We start from the raw sequence: 20503 nt of genomic DNA, 5'->3' as shown, positions 1-20503 counted from the left end.
ATATCAGAACAGTTGCTACAAGGAGGATAGCATAAACAGGAAGCAGTTAAATAAAATCTGTGAAATACTGATATTTTCTGATTACCATACTATTGTTTTACAAAATATTGTGAGATTTTAGCATGTTTTGTGAGATCTGACTTTGTCCATTAATGTTTACTTTTACCATACCTTACATATATACTCACTTATCTGAGATGGATAATTTAAATGAGATTCAATTTTGCAGTCTCACTCTGAGACTACTAAATTGATAGAATTTTTGAACTGCTAAAACTTTCCACCATACAGTATGTAAGCAAAAATAAGAAATGGTTTCATAAACTTCTTTAATCAGGTAGAAGAAGGAATCTGCGTCAACAGATTTCTTTCTTGGAGGCAGGGGAACAATTCAAATTAAAGCTTTGAGAATGAAGAACACATCTTTAAGATGGTTTGATAGGCTCTCATAACACTTAAGGAATAAGAGTGACTAGGTCCATGTAAATGTAAATGACCTTTGACCTCATTGCAGCTGATGAACCAGATGCAGGGCTGGAAGCAGAACAAGGGGAGGTAACTGGGGACAATGAGACTCAAGCGGTAGCACCAGAAAGGCCCACAGAGCCAGGTATAATACACAGACATCACTGCATACGTTTGATAAACTGACAAATGAACAGTCCACTTTAAATAGAGTGAATAGAAAACAACACTTGAAACTAATGTAGTAAAAAACAACAAACTTGTACAAGTGATGACATATTTTGTGCTGATAAATTATTGTCAAAATGGGATTTTTCAGATGTAAAATTTTGCAGTTTTGTTTAAAACCTTGGAATTTTAATTCTGGCTGATTGTATTTTAGCAACTGCCAATCTAAACTGGTTATTAATATTTAGGGTCATTAATTTTTATAATTTATTTTTTGCCATTTCTATTCTTCATCACTAAATTCAGTACAATGAACCTCGAGTTTGGTACCCCAAACAAAACCATATTCTCTGTTAACATGACTTAATCAACATTTGAAAACTCTGGCATATATAGTGTAGTTGATCTAAATTGAGTATTATCTAGCAGCAAAGTTTTAAATTATCCTGTCTAGATCATGTAAGGATAAACATTCAATTAACTCTACTTAAGTGCCGTGTTCATTACTTATCCAAGAATGGTCAGTGATCAGTTTAGAGCATGTACCTTCAAGAAGACCCGGATGTACTTTTTTTTAGGCGCACACCTTTCTTAATCTAATTAAAATAAGATTTTATTGATGCCTTTATTAGTTCCAAGAAAAAAAAGATAATTTTACTATACACATTCATTGGGACACTGGCAGAAAAGTTACTTATTGGACAACACATCACGTCACCAAACGTTTGAGAGAGAGAGAGAGCCAATATATTTGCAGAAAAAGAGAAATAAAAGAAAGATGGTACCATTAGTTTCAACTACAAAGTATTCATATACTATTTATAAACCATAGGAGCATTATAACTGATGCTGTCATTAGCATTATCTGTGTCTGTGATTTTGCAGAGGAGTCTCCAGAGAGAAAAGAGCTGAGGACAATGATCCAAACTTATCTCACAGAGGAAGTCAAGAAAATCAAGGCATCTGTAGACAGCCATTTGAAAAGTACTGAAGACTTATTGAATAAAAAGTTAGATATTGCTGAGGGTGGAGCATCTTCCCAAAAAGGTGGGCGGGGATCAGCCAAAGGGAAGAAGAAGTAGCTTGGAGTTATTCAAATGTCGTCCCATGATTGTTATGTCTTGATCTTCATAATCATATTTCAGTGTAAATATTCATTCGTATAATAATATTGTACCCACCTTCTTTATTTTCATTGTATTTAAATCCTGTTGGAGAGAGAAGTTGAGATAATTTACTTTCCAGCTTGCTGGGAAACCATGAAATCCTTAATGGAAGATTTTTATGTAACTATTTCTGAGACAAAATTCAGCTTTATGCTGAATACTTACAAATACACTGGACTTCTGCTTGTAAATATGTTTAGGTATTCAACTAACTGTATAGAAGTATATGACCGTGATGGAACAATTTTACACTAAGAAAGAGGATGATGAAATATAGTTTTAGGAATATAAATACCTGAAGCATTTTTTAAAAAACATTTTCTGACCGAGGGTTGATGTTGATGTTAATGAGGTAAACTACTTTTACATTAATGTGATCTGCTCTCCTATCGTCTTGTTAACTGTGGAAATAAAACTGACACAATAGCAAAGTGTTAACTTTAAAATTAACCATCCTTATATATTGTACAAGAATATTTGATTTTGTTGCTGTTTATGAAGAAAAATCTCACACATTTGTGTTTAAAAAAATATTAAACACTTTACTTTGAGTCTGAATTAACAAAGATTTTATTTTTTATCCCTGTGAGCAAAAATAACCAGGTGCAAGTGAGCTTGAGAATTACAGGCTAAGGAACTTATATCATTGTGTACCTGTGGTTGCCATAGTACTTACATGTCAGTGAGTAAAAATTTGCATCTTCGCATGACATATTAGCCCAGTGATGGTAGAACTGGTATGCTAAGAGAAATGATCCCCACCTATATTATTTAATGGAAAATATATATATATATATATATATATATATATATATATATATATATATATATAACTCTAAAATAGTGCCCTTCAGAAGTTTTCTTTATTAATCAATTATACACAAATTATGGAGTTTATTGCACAAATAAAGATGTATTCAACAAAACAATAATAAATAACTTATTTAACAAAAAGATATTTTTTAAAAATAAATAGGAGCCCAGCTATGAAAGTTTCTGCTTTTTGACAGGATTCTCATCTTCATCATTCTGTGCCCGATTTCTTTCTTCCGTGATAATATCTCTGATACCACCAGTCTGTCAAATAAATAATAAATATCGGCATGTGTAAAGATATATCGATCCAGCTGAATTGATGAATGCTACTAATTAAAAAAGATGTTCAACAGCAAACTACTGTGTTAACCCATAGAGTCAAAGTACCATATGCTAACGAGAAATCAAGAACATTACATGTCAAAGTACCATATGCTAATGAGAAATCAAGAACATTACATGTCAAAGTACCATATGCTAATGAGAAATCAAGAACATTACATGTCAAAGTACCATATGCTAATGAGAAATCAAGAACATTACATGCCAAAAAGGACAGAAGAAATTCTGATAGGTAAAGTTGCATTTTAACTAGAATAAGTTTAGAGTGAATCCAAGTAATTAAGTGATACTTACAAAAGTACAAGTGAACATGTTATATTTTCAACTGTTTAACATTACAGCATTTGATGTTGTTATGCATGTTTTTGTAAATTTACAATCTGATTCAAATAAAGGGCAACCATATAAGGCCATGTTCTGTTGACATTTTGATTCATCAAAATTACAGCTTTGATATTTCTGAAAGTACAAGACACCATTTGGGACATATTGCTGTTAATAATAACTCTCCCATACACAAAATGCAGTGCTGTGTCTGAGAGGCTACTTAAAAATTAGTGGATGGAAAATTTCAGTCGTCTCTGCTGGTTATAAGTGGAGTCCAACAAACAATATTGACTCTATCCTGCCACCATTTAATATGATTGCAGATTATGGTTTATTCAGTTTGCAGTTAGACATGACTTGCACGAGATTATATACTGTAAGGGGTCACAATTTTATCAAGATTGCTATAAATTTGTGTCTGTACAGTATCTCGTATATGAATGCATCCTAAAAAAATATACATCCAGTCTTTCAAAAAACGTAAGTATGACCTATTTTTAATGTTGCATTGACAGTTTTCTAATTTTAAGTTTATATATCCCATATATGTGCAAAGGTATACCAAAAATGGGTCAATGTTAAAGCATTATTAAAAATAAAATTAAATATATTTCATAATGCAAAATCTTTAATTTCTAATCATATTTCTAATTTTCAAGTACAATTTCTAAATTAAACTTTTCCAGGAACAAATATATTAGGTGACCTTCATGCTTGTATACAATTTTTTGAATGGTTTTATCAAATTCAAGCAGAGACAAGATTTTCATTTCACATAGTGATTCATAAAAACTAGCAACATTAGTAAACAGCTGAGATTCACATATGACCAGTAGCCAACAATGAAAATCTATCTTACTTTGACAGCAGACTGCATGGGAATTAGACCAATATCATAATCTGGCTTTTGTTGTGTGGCCTTTGTTTTTGTGCTAAAGAAAATGTCCCTCACCCTAAGGACAAATTTTCATCAATGTATACAAAAATATTTTTTTCATGACCAAAGACAGAAAAGACTAGATACTCTTAAATAGTAAGACAGATCCACACTGAGGTTTGGTCTCATTTTCACATGATTTACTGTCAAGTTACCACTGCTTTCTTTACTCTGATTTGTTGTTTTAAGAAATAGTGAAAAATAGTTGTGACAAGAGACATGTCCAGGTAATTCACACATGACTTGTAATATGATTGGTCAGCAGTGGACACAATCACTGATAAGCAGTAATTAATTGAGAGCAGTTATGTAAAATAGCACACAATGCCAGACACATGACTGAGCAACCATTGGTTTTCAGACCTTATTTCAACAGTATGATAATAACATTTTCACCTATCAGATCAGTAATTATTGAGTTAACAAGCAGGTGTCCCAAGCCACTTTTTCTCTTCTGTTTTGTTTGCCAGTTTTGTTCAGAGTTACACAGGGTCTAGAACTCAATACATAAATTTACGCATGCCAGATCAATATCCGATATTGATCTAATCAAACTGGAAAACTAGAATGACTTTGTTGATGCATGGTGGAAGTAGTTCTCAGCTGATATTATAAACATGATCAAGTGGTAAATGTACAATTAGAGTCAGAGTAACGACTTGACAAATTTGGCGTGAAAAGGTGTGACTAAACTGTTACTGTTGAATGAAAACTCTTAATCACATTTGGTATAATTAATCCCAAATTATACACAATGATGGCCAGTATTTGATATTCAAGGACAGTGAAATTCAAAATGAAACATAACCTTGTAGGTTAGCCCTTGGCCATTTGCAATAACACTCAAATATAAATAAGTTTATTTGGTCAAAAGAACATCAGCACATGCTATAGTTAGTTTTCTGAGATAGTGATGTTACTGTTTTGTCTAGGAATAGACCATGTCATCAGCTGCAGTGTTGCACACTCAACATGGGCAATTTTTCATCCTATGTCCACCAGATCTTGACCTTGTGCACACTCTTGAGCATGCTTTTCATCAGAATTTTTTTAACGTCTACAACTCGTCATGGGTGCAAGTCTGCACATGTTTAGTGCTAGCAATGTCCAAAATCACAAAAGGTGATAAAACTGTAAGATGACAATGAACATCTTTTTAAAATAAGTTATCTGAAAACATTAAGTTTCTGATGATCATTTGAGTTCCTATGTAAAGTGTTTGACAGCCATTAGTGTAACATATTTTCGAAGTTAAAGTCACCCTAATGACAAAAAAGACCATTTTTTTTGTGAATGAAAAAAGAGACTACATTTATGCAGATAAACAATTTGTCATTTAACTAATGATTTTTTTGTCGGAAAGAAAAGTAATTTAGAAAACACAGGTATTTGTTATAATAAATGCTAGTAGATAATAATTTAAATGAGAGAGCCTGATCTGGAAAAAACATTCCATGGTGTTTTCATAAATTCCTTGAGCACATAATAAAACTTGTATTGCACTAATGTAAGTGTTCAATGAAAATATGATAGCAGAGTGCAGACCACAAAGTTAAGGTGACAAATCTTTTGAAGCAAACATGATTATCTCATTTTAATTAAGGCATTATGTACTATTAGTATTATTTCCATTTGTCCCTCTAAAATGGTGTTTCTCCCAGATTTGGAGGGTGGGGGACACAGCTAACAGTTGTTAATACACCTGCAGATCACTCATATAGGACATGGAATTTTTTAGTTATTTAGATCATAAATAATTAGCTATTTGGGTAAAAAAATAAATCCACTCCCCTCACTTATTCTCACATTTTAGTTGTTCCTATTCAGCAGAATACATTATACTGAAAAAGAAGTATGTTGTATGGTTGAGTTTATTCTGAAAAGAAAGTAAATTTTATGTGTTTTATGCACTATGATTATTGTCTGTGATGATAATATTAATAGAATTTTTAGAAACTGCTATATCAATATTTTTATTTTACATGTAATTTGTTATTTGGTGATTTATATTTCTAAAGTGATGAAAAATGTATCTTAAATTTTGGTGAAAGTTTTTAAATTTCTAGAGGTCTGACATTAATATGTTATCTTTAAAGAAAATAATGTCTGACTTAAATGTTTTCTATCTCACAAATAAGAATACCCTTTTATCATTAAACCTGGATAATACAAAATAGTTTTTCTTAGTGCCCTGAATTTCATGTTGTCTGGTTTGGAATGTATGAGAAAAATAAACATTCTCATCAATAACAATGCCATAGAAGGTAAAAATGAAAGATATGATATCTTTTTGCAGAGGAAGTAATTCTAAATGAAGCTTAACACTACATGATGAAAATTTTCTCACAGTTATCTGGTAGGGAACTGTGGTTTCTGTTTGGGAAGGTGATTTGTACAGCCATGCCCTGCGTTGGTCTCCCTCCCAGCACAGAATGACTCGTATTGTGCAGGCATGGCCCCAACTTTCCCCTAGTGCAGGAACAAGATGTGCACCACTGTCCCCACTGCCGTTCAGTTTGGTTGTCATCTTATTAGTAAGTACCACCTGAAATAAGCACGGTCTTTGAGAACAAACTGTATCAACTGCAGAGCAGACATAAGTACTACTTATGGTAGTCAATTCTTTATACTTTGTACAAAGTGAAATAAGTCTTTTTGTAACCAATATACTCAACAGAAGGACTGGGGGTTGTCTGATATATCAGATTTGCTATACTGAGTAACTGCTTAATGTCACATGCTCATGGTTAGAAAATAAATGTACAATAAAAGAAACATTAGCAACATAATATTAATTTTTGGATAGCAAAGCCTGGGCTCTGACTAGTCTATATACTATATAAGAATGATAAAAGAAAGTCATTTATAAGGTTTTAAAGTTATATGTTGTATATTATTTAAACCTATTGTTGTTGGAGACGTCATACAGAGACAACTTAATTTGTTGACACACCCATGCAGGACTAGAACTACCACCCTAAATACCAAGTTGTTTATGCAGATTCATCCAGGACCTTGAATTGTGAAGAACTAGTCCATCTAGTTCAAAGTCATCACCCTAGACAGGGTTGGTGTTCTGGGGCATACATGGGGACACTTGTCAGAAATTGGTCCTGGTTTTTTCCAACCAACTTGAGTGGTGGTTAAAGTCATCCTTGAGCAATCTGATCAGCCAGGGCATCCCTCTGCAGTTCGCAACAACGAGAAACTGAAGGAGCACAAGTGCAGTCTTTCCAGGGGAAGCAAGTCTGTCATGGAGATAGAGGTTCCCACAAGGGACAGATAGAGGCATGCCAACAAAAAGTCCTGGGTCTCAGCACCTTCAACAGGACCACTGATTCTGTCTACTGTGTCCCATGGGACATGTACTTTAGCCCTGTATGTGAAGAAATTCATCCTCATGGATATGAAATTGTGAGATGCAACTACCTCTAATTTCTTGGTTGCATGAAAGGCCCAGCAGGGTCAATATGGACTAGCAGCAAAACAGATATGTTTGAGTGAGTCTAAGAGCAATTATAGATCAACAAGTCATCAAAACACTGTAGGAAAGGGATCCACAGTGGGTGGCAACAACTCCCGTTTTTCTGATAAAAACTATAGATATGGAGGCAAGGCCCCAGACAGTGAAATATGGACGCTAGGCCTAATGTCAGTGAAAATCGGAAAACCTCCCAGTCCAGGCAAAACCCAAAGGTGCTTCCTTTGAGGAGAAAAAAACAGATGTGAAGCAACACATTGCTAGAGATTGATGGAGACTGCCCAGTTGCCAGGTCTTGTGACATTCATGACTGAAGCTGTGAGATGTTCCTCCTTAAAAAACCTGTTTAAGGTGGAAAAGTTGACAGTACAAATTTTCTGCCTATTTGGATACCAGGAAAATCTTGTGGTAGAACACCAGAGACTGGTTGTTTAACACCCTCCAAGATAAGATTGGCAGGCAGGCAGGCAGGGGAGTTTACCCTATAACTAGCCACAAAGACCAGAGGTTACAGTGTAGAATGAACTGACCACACCTTATACTGCCTAGCAAACCCCTGGCCCTTGCAAAATGTGGAGAAAGCTACCTGACCATGAACATGTTGGGATTGAAAGGAGATCTGTTCATAAGGTAGACCCTGAGGGTCTCTCTGAACTAATTTTCTATCCTCTGAGCCTGAGAGATCAGGACACAACTCTTAGGGTAAAAGATCATAAGCTTCATTTACTGCCTTGTCAAAAGATCAAATCTTATTTTCCTTAACCACCTGAGTTGGTGGTCAGGAGGAAGCAGTGGACCAGAGAAAGCAATATCTTGGCCTGTACTGCCTCGACCCCATTCAAGTCAATTAAAACTGACATCATACTTTCACTCTAGGGAGACAACCGCATGTCTCTCTTATACAGTGGAAAGTTTCTTGACCATACTCACAGCCTACCTTCTTTCTTCTTGACTCTACTTTATAAGCAGATGATGCTACAATGTAAAGTGTATGGAGTCCATATCTGCGTAAATGTGGAGGACCATTCATTTCCTTGGAATGGATGTTCCCATAACCCATAGCAGACATGATTTTGATCTTCCATAAAAAAAAGCTGAAAACATTTTAGGGGGGGGGGGACGTTTGGCAGTCCTCTCCCAATGGGGTCTCGAGGGGCAGTGCCTTCAACCCGGCCAAAAATGCATTTACACCCATAAAAAAACTGCTCCTGCTGATCATAAAATAAACCAAAACAATCATTTGAAAAACTAATAAACTACCAAAAATGTTCAACTTAACTTCAATAATTTCACTATTTATTGTCACATGAATTTTTTCTCCAATGCTATTGATGCTGAAGTTATTTCATGTGCATGTTAGTGTTCACATCATAATTAGGTCACAAGAATTTGTCAATTTTTGCAGTAAATATATTATACTTCTCTTTTCATAACAAATCTGTAAAATAAACACCCAAGTACATCAACTATATATAAATAATCCCATACATTTACTTGTCTTTTTCTCCAATGGACACAACCTGTTGATATGCCGGTTGGGCTCTTTTTGCAACATTGGCAAAAATTTCTTTAGCCTTCCTTTTTGATACCACTGACTTTTTTGGCTCAATGTGCAACTGTTTCATTTCCTTCACAATGAGAGCCTTTATCCTTTCAAGCTGGTGCTTGTATTGGCGACTTGCAGTGCGCATATTCTGACAGAGGGCTACATCTGTTCTCTATGCAAGAAATCTTTCTTCTTATAGTAATTAACTGCACTTTTTACAGATGCCTTCTGAGCTCAATTTTTCCATATGCAGCTTCTTTTGTAGGTGCTTTTCCAAACTCTTCCAACCGCGATTACCGTAATTCAGATCTTTCTTGCAGAAGTCACAAAATGCCAGTCCTCTAGCGTTCAGTTTTCTTATAAACTGACCAACAAAATTTCCATCAACTTTTTGCTCCAACCATTCCTATTTCCATGTTTTTTAAACCTTTATGTAAACTTTCAGTGTCATGGTCTCTCTCAACAACTCGGGACACCATGTTTTGCAAGCATTCTTCTTCTTTTCATTGCCATCAGTTTCCATTACACAAAGATTCACTGGATGAATTTAAACCTTTGACCAATCAGAATACTCTTTACGAGAGTCGTGTGCTAATTAATATATGGAAATAATTTACAAGGGTTGTTGCGGAATGGAACCAGACAGATCGTTTTAAAACCAGGTTGGAGATGATATAAAAAACAGACTATATCAAGAAAAGTCTTTTTCATGTCAGGAGAAAAGTGGAATTCCACTTTAAACAGATAAAAATCATGTCTGCCATAGGGATTATGTGGATCTATAGAAAAGGGGGAAGGGGTGCCGAGCTGATCCCCTTTCCTAGTCTGGCACATGTATGCCAACTTCCAACAGTCCCCAACTGGATTAACTGGTACCCTGGAGAAAGGGAAAGTCTCAATCCAATCCCTGAACCAAACAGTTTCAAATGACAGGTGACTGGCACTTGCAGACTGGTGCCCAGTGAACACTGACAAGTGACCCACCACTGATGGTGACTGGTCAGGTGACTAGATTCGAGCTCTCCCCTACCAGGGTGCTTGATTTGCCTTGTTGCCATCAGCAAGCTATGGGCTCTGAGAGGGTGCTGCTTGTCAATCACAACTGGTGCAACTCTCATTTCTGGGCTTGGAGAGGTGCAGCTCCTTTATCATGGAGGTGGGAGTGTGGTCAGAGTGGCACAACTTGCTCTCTGCACTGTAATTTTCAGCCCGGGGAATTACCTAGACCTGACCCTAAAAGGCTCTGACGGGGTTGAAATAACCATCAGGGATCAATATCCCATATATGTCTTTGAAGAAATTGAATCCCATATGGTCCGTATGCAATTTTTACAGGGCAGGCTGGGTGTGTATCTCATGGGGCCTTTTTATTTTCACATTTCCTCTCACTCTGTGACATACTGCTGCAAAAGAAATCTCAGAAAACAAAGAACAGTAAAAAATAATGATTATAATGGTTTTAAATTGACCAAGACCTAAAAGTCAATGCAGTATAAAACTTGACCTACCTCATAAGGTATTAATGAAAGAGAAACACCAAGAATGCTTTGAATGCTGAGTACTGATGACAATGAATGTAGTGAAATCAGTCAAATGTAATATAATAACAATGATAAAAGTAGTGGAATCAGTCAAATGTAATATAATAACAATGATAAAAGTAGTGGAATCAGTCAAATGTAATATAATAACAATGATAAAAGTAGTGGAATCAGTCAAATGTAATACAATAACAATGATAAAAGTAGTGGAATCAGTCAATTGTAATATAATAACAATGATAAAAGTAGTGAAATCAGTCAAATGTAATACAATAACAATGATAAAAGTAGTGGAATCAGTCAATTGTAATATAATAACAATGATAAAAGTAGTGAAATCAGTCAAATGTAATACAATAACAATGATAAAAGTAGTGGAATCAGTCAAATGTAATATAATAACAATGATAAAAGTAGTGAAATCAGTCAAATGTAATATAATAACGATAAAAGTAGTGGAATCAGTCAAATGTAATATAATAACAATGTTAAAAGTAGTGGAGTGCATATCCCAACTCAATATATTAGAAAAAGAATGATGTGTAACCATCTGAACATGCAAACAAAATATAATGCTGGTGTGTGACCCACTTTCATGATTCTAAGATCAACATGAAACATTAATCAGTGGATTATAAAACCAGATATTCACTAATTACAAAAGAGTAAATAGGGGTCACAGTAACTTTTGACAATGATTGGAAGACATTACTTACTATCAAAGAGTTTGGAATAATAACAAATATAACAAATGAACAATATGGAATACCTGACCATTAAGGAAAAGAGTAATGTTAGAAGGGCACTGCTGATAATGAAATAACAAATGCCTAGAAACTCTCAAAAGAGCTCTAGGAATGTAAGAAACCATATTTGCATGGTGGATATGAGTGAAGGCACAATTTCTGAAGACCTTTCTGAACTGAACCTATATAAATGGCAGTCCTAAAAAAATATGATGACTACTGCACATGGGGAATAGACTGGGTCTGTGTTCTTCTTGTCTAAAACTTTCCAGATCATTTATGAGAGTGAAATTTTATTATACAAATAAGGGTAAATCCATCCCAGAAAAGCAAGATAGACAATAGCGAAACTTGATATATTACTGATATAAAATTATTTATTGGGTTGCTTGGCTCTATTATATCTGGAGTTAACTGTAGGAATAGTGAGATTTTCGTATAAAGTTGATACTATATGCAAGGTATATTTTTAAAATATTTTTTTACATCAGTAGTACATCAAAATCTATTCTAAGCAAAAAAATATCTGAACAGCAAGTAAAAGAACTCACACTGATCTTGAATTCAACTGCCATTTTGACCAGACTCTGTGCCACAGATGTGAGAATTCTGGTTCGCAAGGAAAAATCTTCAAAATCATGGTAGAAGGGGGCTGTCAGGCTGTCAATTATAACTAATTTTACCTGGATAAGAAAATTTTTTCTTTTATATACTGGTTTACATTGATCTGTGATTTCACTAATATTAAAAAAGGTGTGTGTTACAGAGGTCACAGTACCAGGTGAAGTGGGCGACTAAGTAGATTAAAAAAATATAAATTTCGCCTTCATCTGTTAGGAAAGTGAAAACGACTTCGCCCTGTGATTATTTTTAGAGGTACATTGACTGACCATACATTTTTAGATGCCCCCCTCACCTTAGCCAGGTTATTTCTAGTGTTGTGTTGTAGTGAAATGCCATCAGTAGTTAGGCCTAGTTTTGATATCATTTACACTGACAACCTCTTGCACTTTCACAGGCTTGTGTTTTGATAGCTGATTGATTATTAATCCTTTCCAAAGTAAGTTAGAAAATATCACTGCCCAATTTCTGCATGTTATCCTTTGATGATAAAAACATACAAACTTGTGTTTCGAAACTTTAACAATAGTATGTAAATAGCAATTTGTTTTAAAAACAATTGATGATCTAGATATTTTAACTGCCTCTTGTACACTATTTTGCCATAAAATTAGTTTGAAACGATAAGTGAACCAATAACAGAAAAATAATGGCGGACATCGCTGTGTCTGGAATAAAAATACCAGTTTATTAGATTGTCTGTTTCCTAAATCAATGGGTAAATATATTCATAAAAAATACAATTCATAGAAAGCAAAGCCTAGGTATTATCTTATATAAGCTTTAACTTTAAAATGCAATTATGTTGGTAAGAAACGTATGGGACAATGCTATTTTGTGGAATTCGCAAGAAGTTTTTTTCTGACCCAACTCGTATTTTTTAAAATATGCAAAAAAGCAGTGAAGCAGATACTATTTAATCATTGCCTAAAATTACTAAAAGTATGTAGACAAATAAATAAACCATAAGTTTGCGATCCTATCAATGGACTGTTGTAATGAAGTGAGTGGTTACATTATAAAAATCCCTCCTAAAAATAGATGCACTCACAAGTCTATGTTGATTTGGTTGGAAAGGGTTTTGTTCACATAGCGACTATAACAGAACAGCATTTGTAATTTTATGCATTTTAGTGTTATGTATGAATAGTTACAGTAATGTTTTACTCACAACAAAGAAATTAGAACGAACAGTAGGATCTAAAGACACATGCATTTGCCCTCATGTACATGGTACAGAGGTTATTTCAAACGAGTTTAGAAACCTTTTTTTAAAAGTGCCATAATTGTGAACTTTTAGAAAGTATATACATACATATATATATATATATATATATATATATATATATATATATATATATATATATATAAATTAAAATTGATTCAGGGTAATCAATTAAGCATCTTTACTAACCTGCAATTACAATAATGTAAGCTGGTTACTCAGTTAATTCGTTACAATGTAGTTTCTATTATACACTTTTAAAGTCATATGACCAGAATAACTAAGAAAAGTTTCTACTTGAAAATAAAGTATTGAAGAGAACACAGATTATATATATATATATATATATATATATATATATATATATATATATATATATATATATATATATATATATATATATGTATGTATACACACACACACACACACAAATATTGCGTTTCTTGCTTTGCATCCACTTCTCCCTGTTGAGCTTTCACTTCCTGTTCTGTCCAAAAGGAGAAGTCACTTCTCCCAAAAATTCAAGTCTAGCTTGACCCCTGATGTTACATGAACATCCTAAATAGTCAGACTAAAAAGGTCTGCTGAACAAAGCATAATATCCAAAAACTTAATGTGAAATGGTAATACATATCTAGGCAGACATGCAGTGGTAATACATATCTAGGCAGACATGCAGTGGTAATACATATCTAGGCAGACATGCAGTGGTAATACATGTCTAGGCAGACATGCAGTGGTAATACATGTCTAGGCAGACATGCAGTGGTAATACATGTCTAGGCAGACATGCAGTGGTAATACATGTCTAGGCAGACATGCAGTGGTAATACATATCTAGGCAGACATGCAGTGGTAATACATATCTAGGCAGACATGCAGAATCATCAGTTCTGGAAAACATAAAATCAACTCTGATATCAGAAAGTAGGACCAATGTATGTCAATCGCATCCTGCACAAATAACATTTCACTTAAATGAGGAGAAGTTGTTAAGAGTCCAACACTTTACTAAGTTAAAGGAATGTTCCCAAAAAATACTTTTTGGTGAATATTCAATTCAAAAAATTGGTATTTCAATATTTGTTGTATCATTTACATTAGAACAGGTCCACTTTTAATGCACCTTGAGAGTTTATCAACTTTGAGATGACCCCTGCGATATGTAGTTTCACTTTGTGACCAATATATATGTGTACCAGTTGAAGTTTTATGAAGCTGGCAGTCTGACAACAGCCATGGACAAGTTATGCAGCAATGTGTGGGAATATTATAAATTGTGTTCTCAGGAAAGAGAAGAAAGAAACAATGAAAACTCTGTAAATCAATAGCAGTGATAGCTGCCACTGACACATTACGGTCATTGCAAGACCTAACATCTTGGGATGAAATCAGAATTTCATTAATTGTTTGAAACTTTTACAGTTTAAAGAAACTTTGGTTTTAGAAACATTTATTGTGATGGTTTTGTTTTCCAAAATACTTCTTTATGAAAATAAGTTAAAGTTCAATTTTTTTAAAACTTGGTTTTGAGAAATAAATGCTGTATCCAGTCTGAGTTATACTTTTGTTCATTATAAATTTTTCTTTTAGAATTAGCATGAAGACTAGCAAAATTGTAAAATTGCATTCACATTGTTTATTTATTTTTTAATTACATTATTAACACAAATTCTGAGACCGCTCCAGTGGCCTAGTGGTTAGACCGTCCACCTCAAATGCCGGAGGTCGTGGGTTTGTTACCCGGCAGAGTCATATCAAAGACGTACAAAAATGGTACTAACAGCTACCTCGCTTGGCATTCAGAATTAAGAGGTTAGTGTTAGAACTGGTCAGCCTGGTGTCAGGATAATGTGACTGGGTGGGACATCATGCTACATGTCTGTGGCATGATACCCCAGTGCTAGACATTACTTTAAACTGTCACACTGCAGAGATTGTAGCGATATGACTGAAAAATTATTAAAGCTACATTAAAAATCCAAATTCTGAGCAATCAAGACTGTAATGGATAAACATACCTGAATTTTAAAAGTTCATTGAATCAGGTCCAGTCTGCATGAATCTTCTCAACCTTGAAATGTGCTTAATTCAATTTGTGATCAGCTGTCATTTGTAAATTACAACAAAAATTCTGTAAAGAACCAACTTTTCAGATGAGTGTCCTTATATTTGCTGGTTATTAAGCATTATAGAGATATATAAATTTAAGTTAAACAAATGTGTATGTTCTTAAATCAGTGTGTGCATGTGATTTACATTTTTAACATAGCTTTAACAATTTTTCAAAATAATGCTATGTCTGCAGTGAGGCAGTTTCATATATGATTTTGGTCTTCCATAAAAAAAAACTGAAAAAAATTTAAGGTGGATTTGGGGGTCCTTCACCAAAGGGGTCTCGAGGGGCAGTGCCCTCGATCCAGGGGTTGAGGGCCCACTGCCAAAAACGCATTTTACACTCATAAAAAACTAGTCCTGGTGCAACTTATCATCATAAAATAAACCAAAAAAATCAATTGAAAAAACTAATAAACTTACCAAAAATGTTCAACTTGACTTTCAATAATTTCACAACATTTATAGTCACATGAATTTGTTCTCCAATACTATTGATGCTGAAGTTATTTCATGTGCATGTCAGTGTTCACATCGTAATTAAGTCACAAGAATTTGTCAATTTTTGCAGCAAATATATTACACTTCTCTCTTTTCATAACAAATCTGTAAAATAAACAACCAAGTACATCAACTATATACAAATAATCCCATACATTCACTTGTCTTTTTCTCCGATGGACACAACCTGTTGATATGCCAGTCGAGCTCTTTTTGTGGCTTTGGTAAAGATTTCTTTAACCTTCCTTTTTGTCACCACTAACATTTTTGGCTCAATGTGCAATCGTTTCTTATCTATCTCAATGAGAACCTTTATTCTTTCAAGCTGGTGCTTGTATTTGCAACATGCAGTGCGCATATTCTGACAGAGGGCTATATCTGTTCTCTATGCAAGAAATCTTTCTTCTTATAGTAATTAACTGCACTTTTTACAGATGCCTTCTGAACTTAAATTTTTTCCATATGCAGCTTCTTTTGTAGGTGCTGTTTAAAACTCTTCCAACTATTATTACCGTAATGCAGATCTTTCTTGCAGAGGTCACAAAATCTTCAAGAAAGATCTGCATTAGGGTAATCACGGCCAGTCCTCTAGTGTTCAGTTTTCATATAAACTGACATACTAAATTTCCATCAACTTTCGCTCAAGCCATTCCCATTTCCATATGTTTTTTAAACCTTTATCAAAATTTTTCGTGTCATGATCTCTCTCAACAACTCGGGACACCATGTTTTGCAAGCATGCATCTTCTTTCCATAGCCATCAGTTTCCACTACACGAAGATTCACTGGATGAATTTAAACCTCTGACCAATCAGAATACTCTTTATGAGAGTTGTGTGCTAACTAATATATGGAACGAATAATTTGGGTAGTTGCAATGGGAACGGACAGACCGTTTTTACAAAACCGGATCGGAGATGATATAAAAAATGGACTACATCAAGAAAAATTAAATTCATGTCAGGAGAAAAGCGGAATTCCACTTTAAAACGGAGAAAAATTATGTCTGCAGTTTATAGTGTTATCTAGCACTGGTGAGAGGCTAGGAATATTCACATACAAATTGATTATAGGCTAGGAATATTCACATACAAATTGATCACAGGCTAGGAATATTCACATACAAATTGATTACAGGCTAGGAATATTCACATAGTAAAATAAGGTATTTGTTTCAGCACTACAATTTGACACTGTATTTGAAATAAGAGTTTGAGAATCAATCTTTTATAAACATCAATGGCACCATGAAAAAGTTCAGTTCCAGTCCATTACAAACACTGATAATGAAGGATATTTTACAAAATAAATACAGCACCAGTTCAAGTCACATACTTAATCATTGTATTCCCCTCCCCCGTAATTTGTGTGAAAGAAAATCATAAATGACACAAAAAATTAATATTTGTACATATTCTTCTTATTAGGAACCAGCAGTCAGCTTAAAAGCCTTTACAACTGCAACATTGTAGGCATCTATTTATACAATACTGTAATAGTTTTTTACATTCTTGCACTGACCTATCCATGTCCTTTTGAACTGAAGCCATCTATTTATTTACAAGACTAGTATTTCTTATTATATTCTTGCACTGACCAAGCCTTGACCTTTTGAATTTAAGCTTCTAATTTTAAAAGATTATAATAAGTTTTAAATTACATCCTTCACTAACCCAGCCTTCTTCTTTTGAATTTAAACTATAAATTTTTACAAGACCAGGGATCGTCCTGGGCTTCGCCAATGTCGCAAATTGCGATTTTTTTTCCTTATTGGCGACAAAAATATCCCATCTGGCGATTTTTTTGGCGACAGACTTTTTGGTTATTTAATTTGTACATACAATCATAGATTTGGACTGGATAAATTAAAAGGGAGAACGAAAGGAAGCCACAAACTTGACTAAGCAATGCATTGGAATCAGTCTGTTACACAAACAATCCTTTGTTCATATTGACAACCCCATCTTTACAGTGCATTGTTACATCATAATCTGCTTATGCTGCCATCTGGGCTGAGTATGCTGTGATACAGTCAATCATGCTACCGAACTATACCTACAACTGACCGACTTCTGAAGACGCGAATAGAACAGATACAATTAATTGAATGGCTAAATCTTCTGTTGGTTTTTTTTTTTTTTTTTTTACATATACCAGTACAATAGTTTTGCTGAACCTTCATAGAAAACTGATAACCTTTGAAGTACCGACTACTGTGTATAAATATAAAGCAAATGGAAAAATCTCAATCACAATTATGTCTGTCGCCAGTGCAGCATTTTACTCATTGATCTTTTCCTTTTGCCATCAATCCGTGTTATGGCTGCTGAGACTTAAACTCCGAAACAAGAAATAGCACAAAACAAAAACAACAACCAGTTTTGCATAATTAATAATAATTATTTATTTCTCAAAATACAAGAGTGAAAGAATCTCTAAATTGGGTGTGAATTTATGCTTATATATACGGTCCAATATTGCCAGGTGTTGATTCGTGTAAGTTTCATTCGTGGGAATGTAGATCCTATTTTGTTTGTCGAGAAAATTTATACAGCATTCAGTGATCATTCTTGGGATTTAGGAAGCAATTCACTACAAGCTTTGTTAAGCTAGCCATGGGGGGGGGGGCTGCTGATAGACTACTGGTGTCACCTGTCAGTGCTGTGGACTGTGAACGTGGATTCAGTAAGATGAACCTCATAAAAACTGACATCAGAAATAAACTCTGCATCTCATCTCTCGAGAATTTCATGAGAATCAGCATGTACAGATGTGAAAAATTAGACTTTGAAACTGCATTCAACAAGTGGGCAGCCCTAAAATTGCGACGGATCTTCATGTAACCCTTTGTAACATTTTGTTAATGCTTGTTGTAATTAAAGAATTAAGTAACCCATCTTTTGTAATTTTCATTGCCTGTTACATTAATAGACTAAATTAACACTTGGAAAAATGTACACTACTTGTTCTGGCGACACTTTTTGAAAATTGGCGACAAAATATTGAGGTTGGCGATTTTTTTGGCGACAGCTTTTTAAAAGCCAGGACCATCCCTGCAAGACTAATATATTTTTTTACATTCTTGAACTGGGGCCATGGGTGGATGAGTAGTTTAAAGTGCTCACCTTTACCAATCTTTGACATCTCAGCCATCATCTGGTTTGAGTTTTTGGCTCAGTCAATCTGGATTTGTGAGAAAGCTTTCCAGTAGCTTCCTGCAGATTGGTGGTTCTCACTAGAGTTTTCCTAGCTTCTTCCTCCACCAGTTATACTGGCCACCATATATAACCTATCTTGCACTAAGAAACAGTGCTAGACCACAAAACAACATTCTTGCATTGACCCTGCCTTGTCCTTTTTAACTGAAGCCATTTATTTTCACAAGACTGTAATATTTTGTATTACATTCTTGCATCAACCCAGCCTTGTCCTTTTGAATTTAAGCCATCTATCTTTACAAGACAGTAATATTTTTATTACATTCTTGCACTGACTCGGCCTCGTCATTCTTAATTTAAGCTTTTATTTTTACATGACTGTAATATTTTTTATTACATTATTGCATTGACCCAGCCTCATCCTTTTGAATTTAAGCTTCTATTTTTACAAGACAATAATATTTTTATTACATTCTTGCACTGACCTAGCCTCATCATGTTAAATTCAAGCTTCTATTTTTACAAGACTGTAATATTTTTATCACATTTTTGCACTGATCTAGCCTCACCCTTTTGAATTTAAGCTATCTATTTCAAACAGTAATGAAATGGCTGTGTTACAATAAACCATAGACATGATCATACATCACAGGCTCACCACGGGCCCCGATTACATATTGTTGATATCTCAAATATATCCTAATGAATTTGTCAGAATCTTGGACTTGGTCAATTTGGGTATGTGGGAAAACTTTCCAGTAGCTTCATGTGGGTCTGTGGTTCCTCCTGGGCTTTTCCCAGGTTCTTCCTCCACCAGTTATACTGGCTGCCATGTATAGCCTATTGTGTGCTGAAAAATGTCGTCAAACCATAACAACCAACAAGGCTCATCATCCAGCATCCTAATGATATTAACATATTTATCAAACTTAATCTAAAAAAGAGGCTAATCATATACAATATTGTTTGGTAGAAAGTTTGACAATTATTTACAAAGGATATTTAATACATATAGCTCATAGCTGATAATAAGCCCTCCGCCCCAATTTTTTTTTTATTTAGGTTGATCACATTGAGTTATTATGGGATGTATTGTATTAAGCGTTAAGGTCATAGCTGCCAACCCCAGAGTAGTACAAAAATACTTACTGCTTATGACAAAATTACTAATTTTCAGGAACAAACACTGATTTTTAAAATTTTAATACATATGTAACTATTTACAACATCTACAAAAATCAATAAAGTAGGACAATAACTTATTTATTTAATGTCCAAGAGGCATATGTTGCACTCTAGCACAGAGGTCGTCAACCTATGGCACGCAGAGCGATTTTCAGTGGCACGC

General features: G+C 34.4%; 2 protein-coding genes across 7 annotated transcripts in view; one reads left to right on the top strand and one right to left on the bottom strand.

Moving 5' to 3' along the window:
• Nucleotides 1-2350, top strand: part of LOC149775322 (cilia- and flagella-associated protein 119-like) — a 35058-nt gene extending 32708 nt beyond the window's left edge. For all 4 annotated transcript variants that reach the window (XM_089944172.1, XM_089944171.1, XM_089944170.1 and 1 more), the window contains 2 exons: nucleotides 515-610; nucleotides 1519-2350. In XM_089944172.1, the coding sequence (XP_089800298.1) occupies nucleotides 515-610; nucleotides 1519-1715 (293 nt within the window). In that variant the 3' untranslated portion in view covers nucleotides 1716-2350. The remainder of the gene's footprint in view (nucleotides 1-514; nucleotides 611-1518) is intronic.
• Nucleotides 2351-2645: 295 nt separating this feature from the next.
• Nucleotides 2646-20503, bottom strand: part of LOC149775321 (DNA repair protein RAD51 homolog 3-like) — a 38315-nt gene continuing 20457 nt past the window's right edge. For 2 of the 3 annotated variants that reach the window (XM_089944166.1, XM_089944165.1), the window contains exons 6-8: nucleotides 12087-12218; nucleotides 6569-6766; nucleotides 2646-2876 (exon numbers count right to left, since the gene is read on the bottom strand). In XM_089944166.1, coding sequence (XP_089800292.1) covers nucleotides 2784-2876; nucleotides 6569-6766; nucleotides 12087-12218 — 423 coding nt within the window. In that variant the 3' untranslated portion in view covers nucleotides 2646-2783. The remainder of the gene's footprint in view (nucleotides 2877-6568; nucleotides 6767-12086; nucleotides 12219-20503) is intronic. The other variant, XM_089944167.1, reaches the window with a different exon arrangement.

The sequence above is a fragment of the Sinohyriopsis cumingii genome, chromosome 19, assembly GCF_028554795.1.
Source record: "Sinohyriopsis cumingii isolate HCF-2022 chromosome 19, ASM2855479v2, whole genome shotgun sequence".
In the NCBI taxonomy this organism is placed as follows: domain Eukaryota; kingdom Metazoa; phylum Mollusca; class Bivalvia; order Unionida; family Unionidae; genus Sinohyriopsis; species Sinohyriopsis cumingii.
Note: the sequence above shows the minus strand (reverse complement) of the source record. Positions and strands in the feature narration are given on the sequence as shown.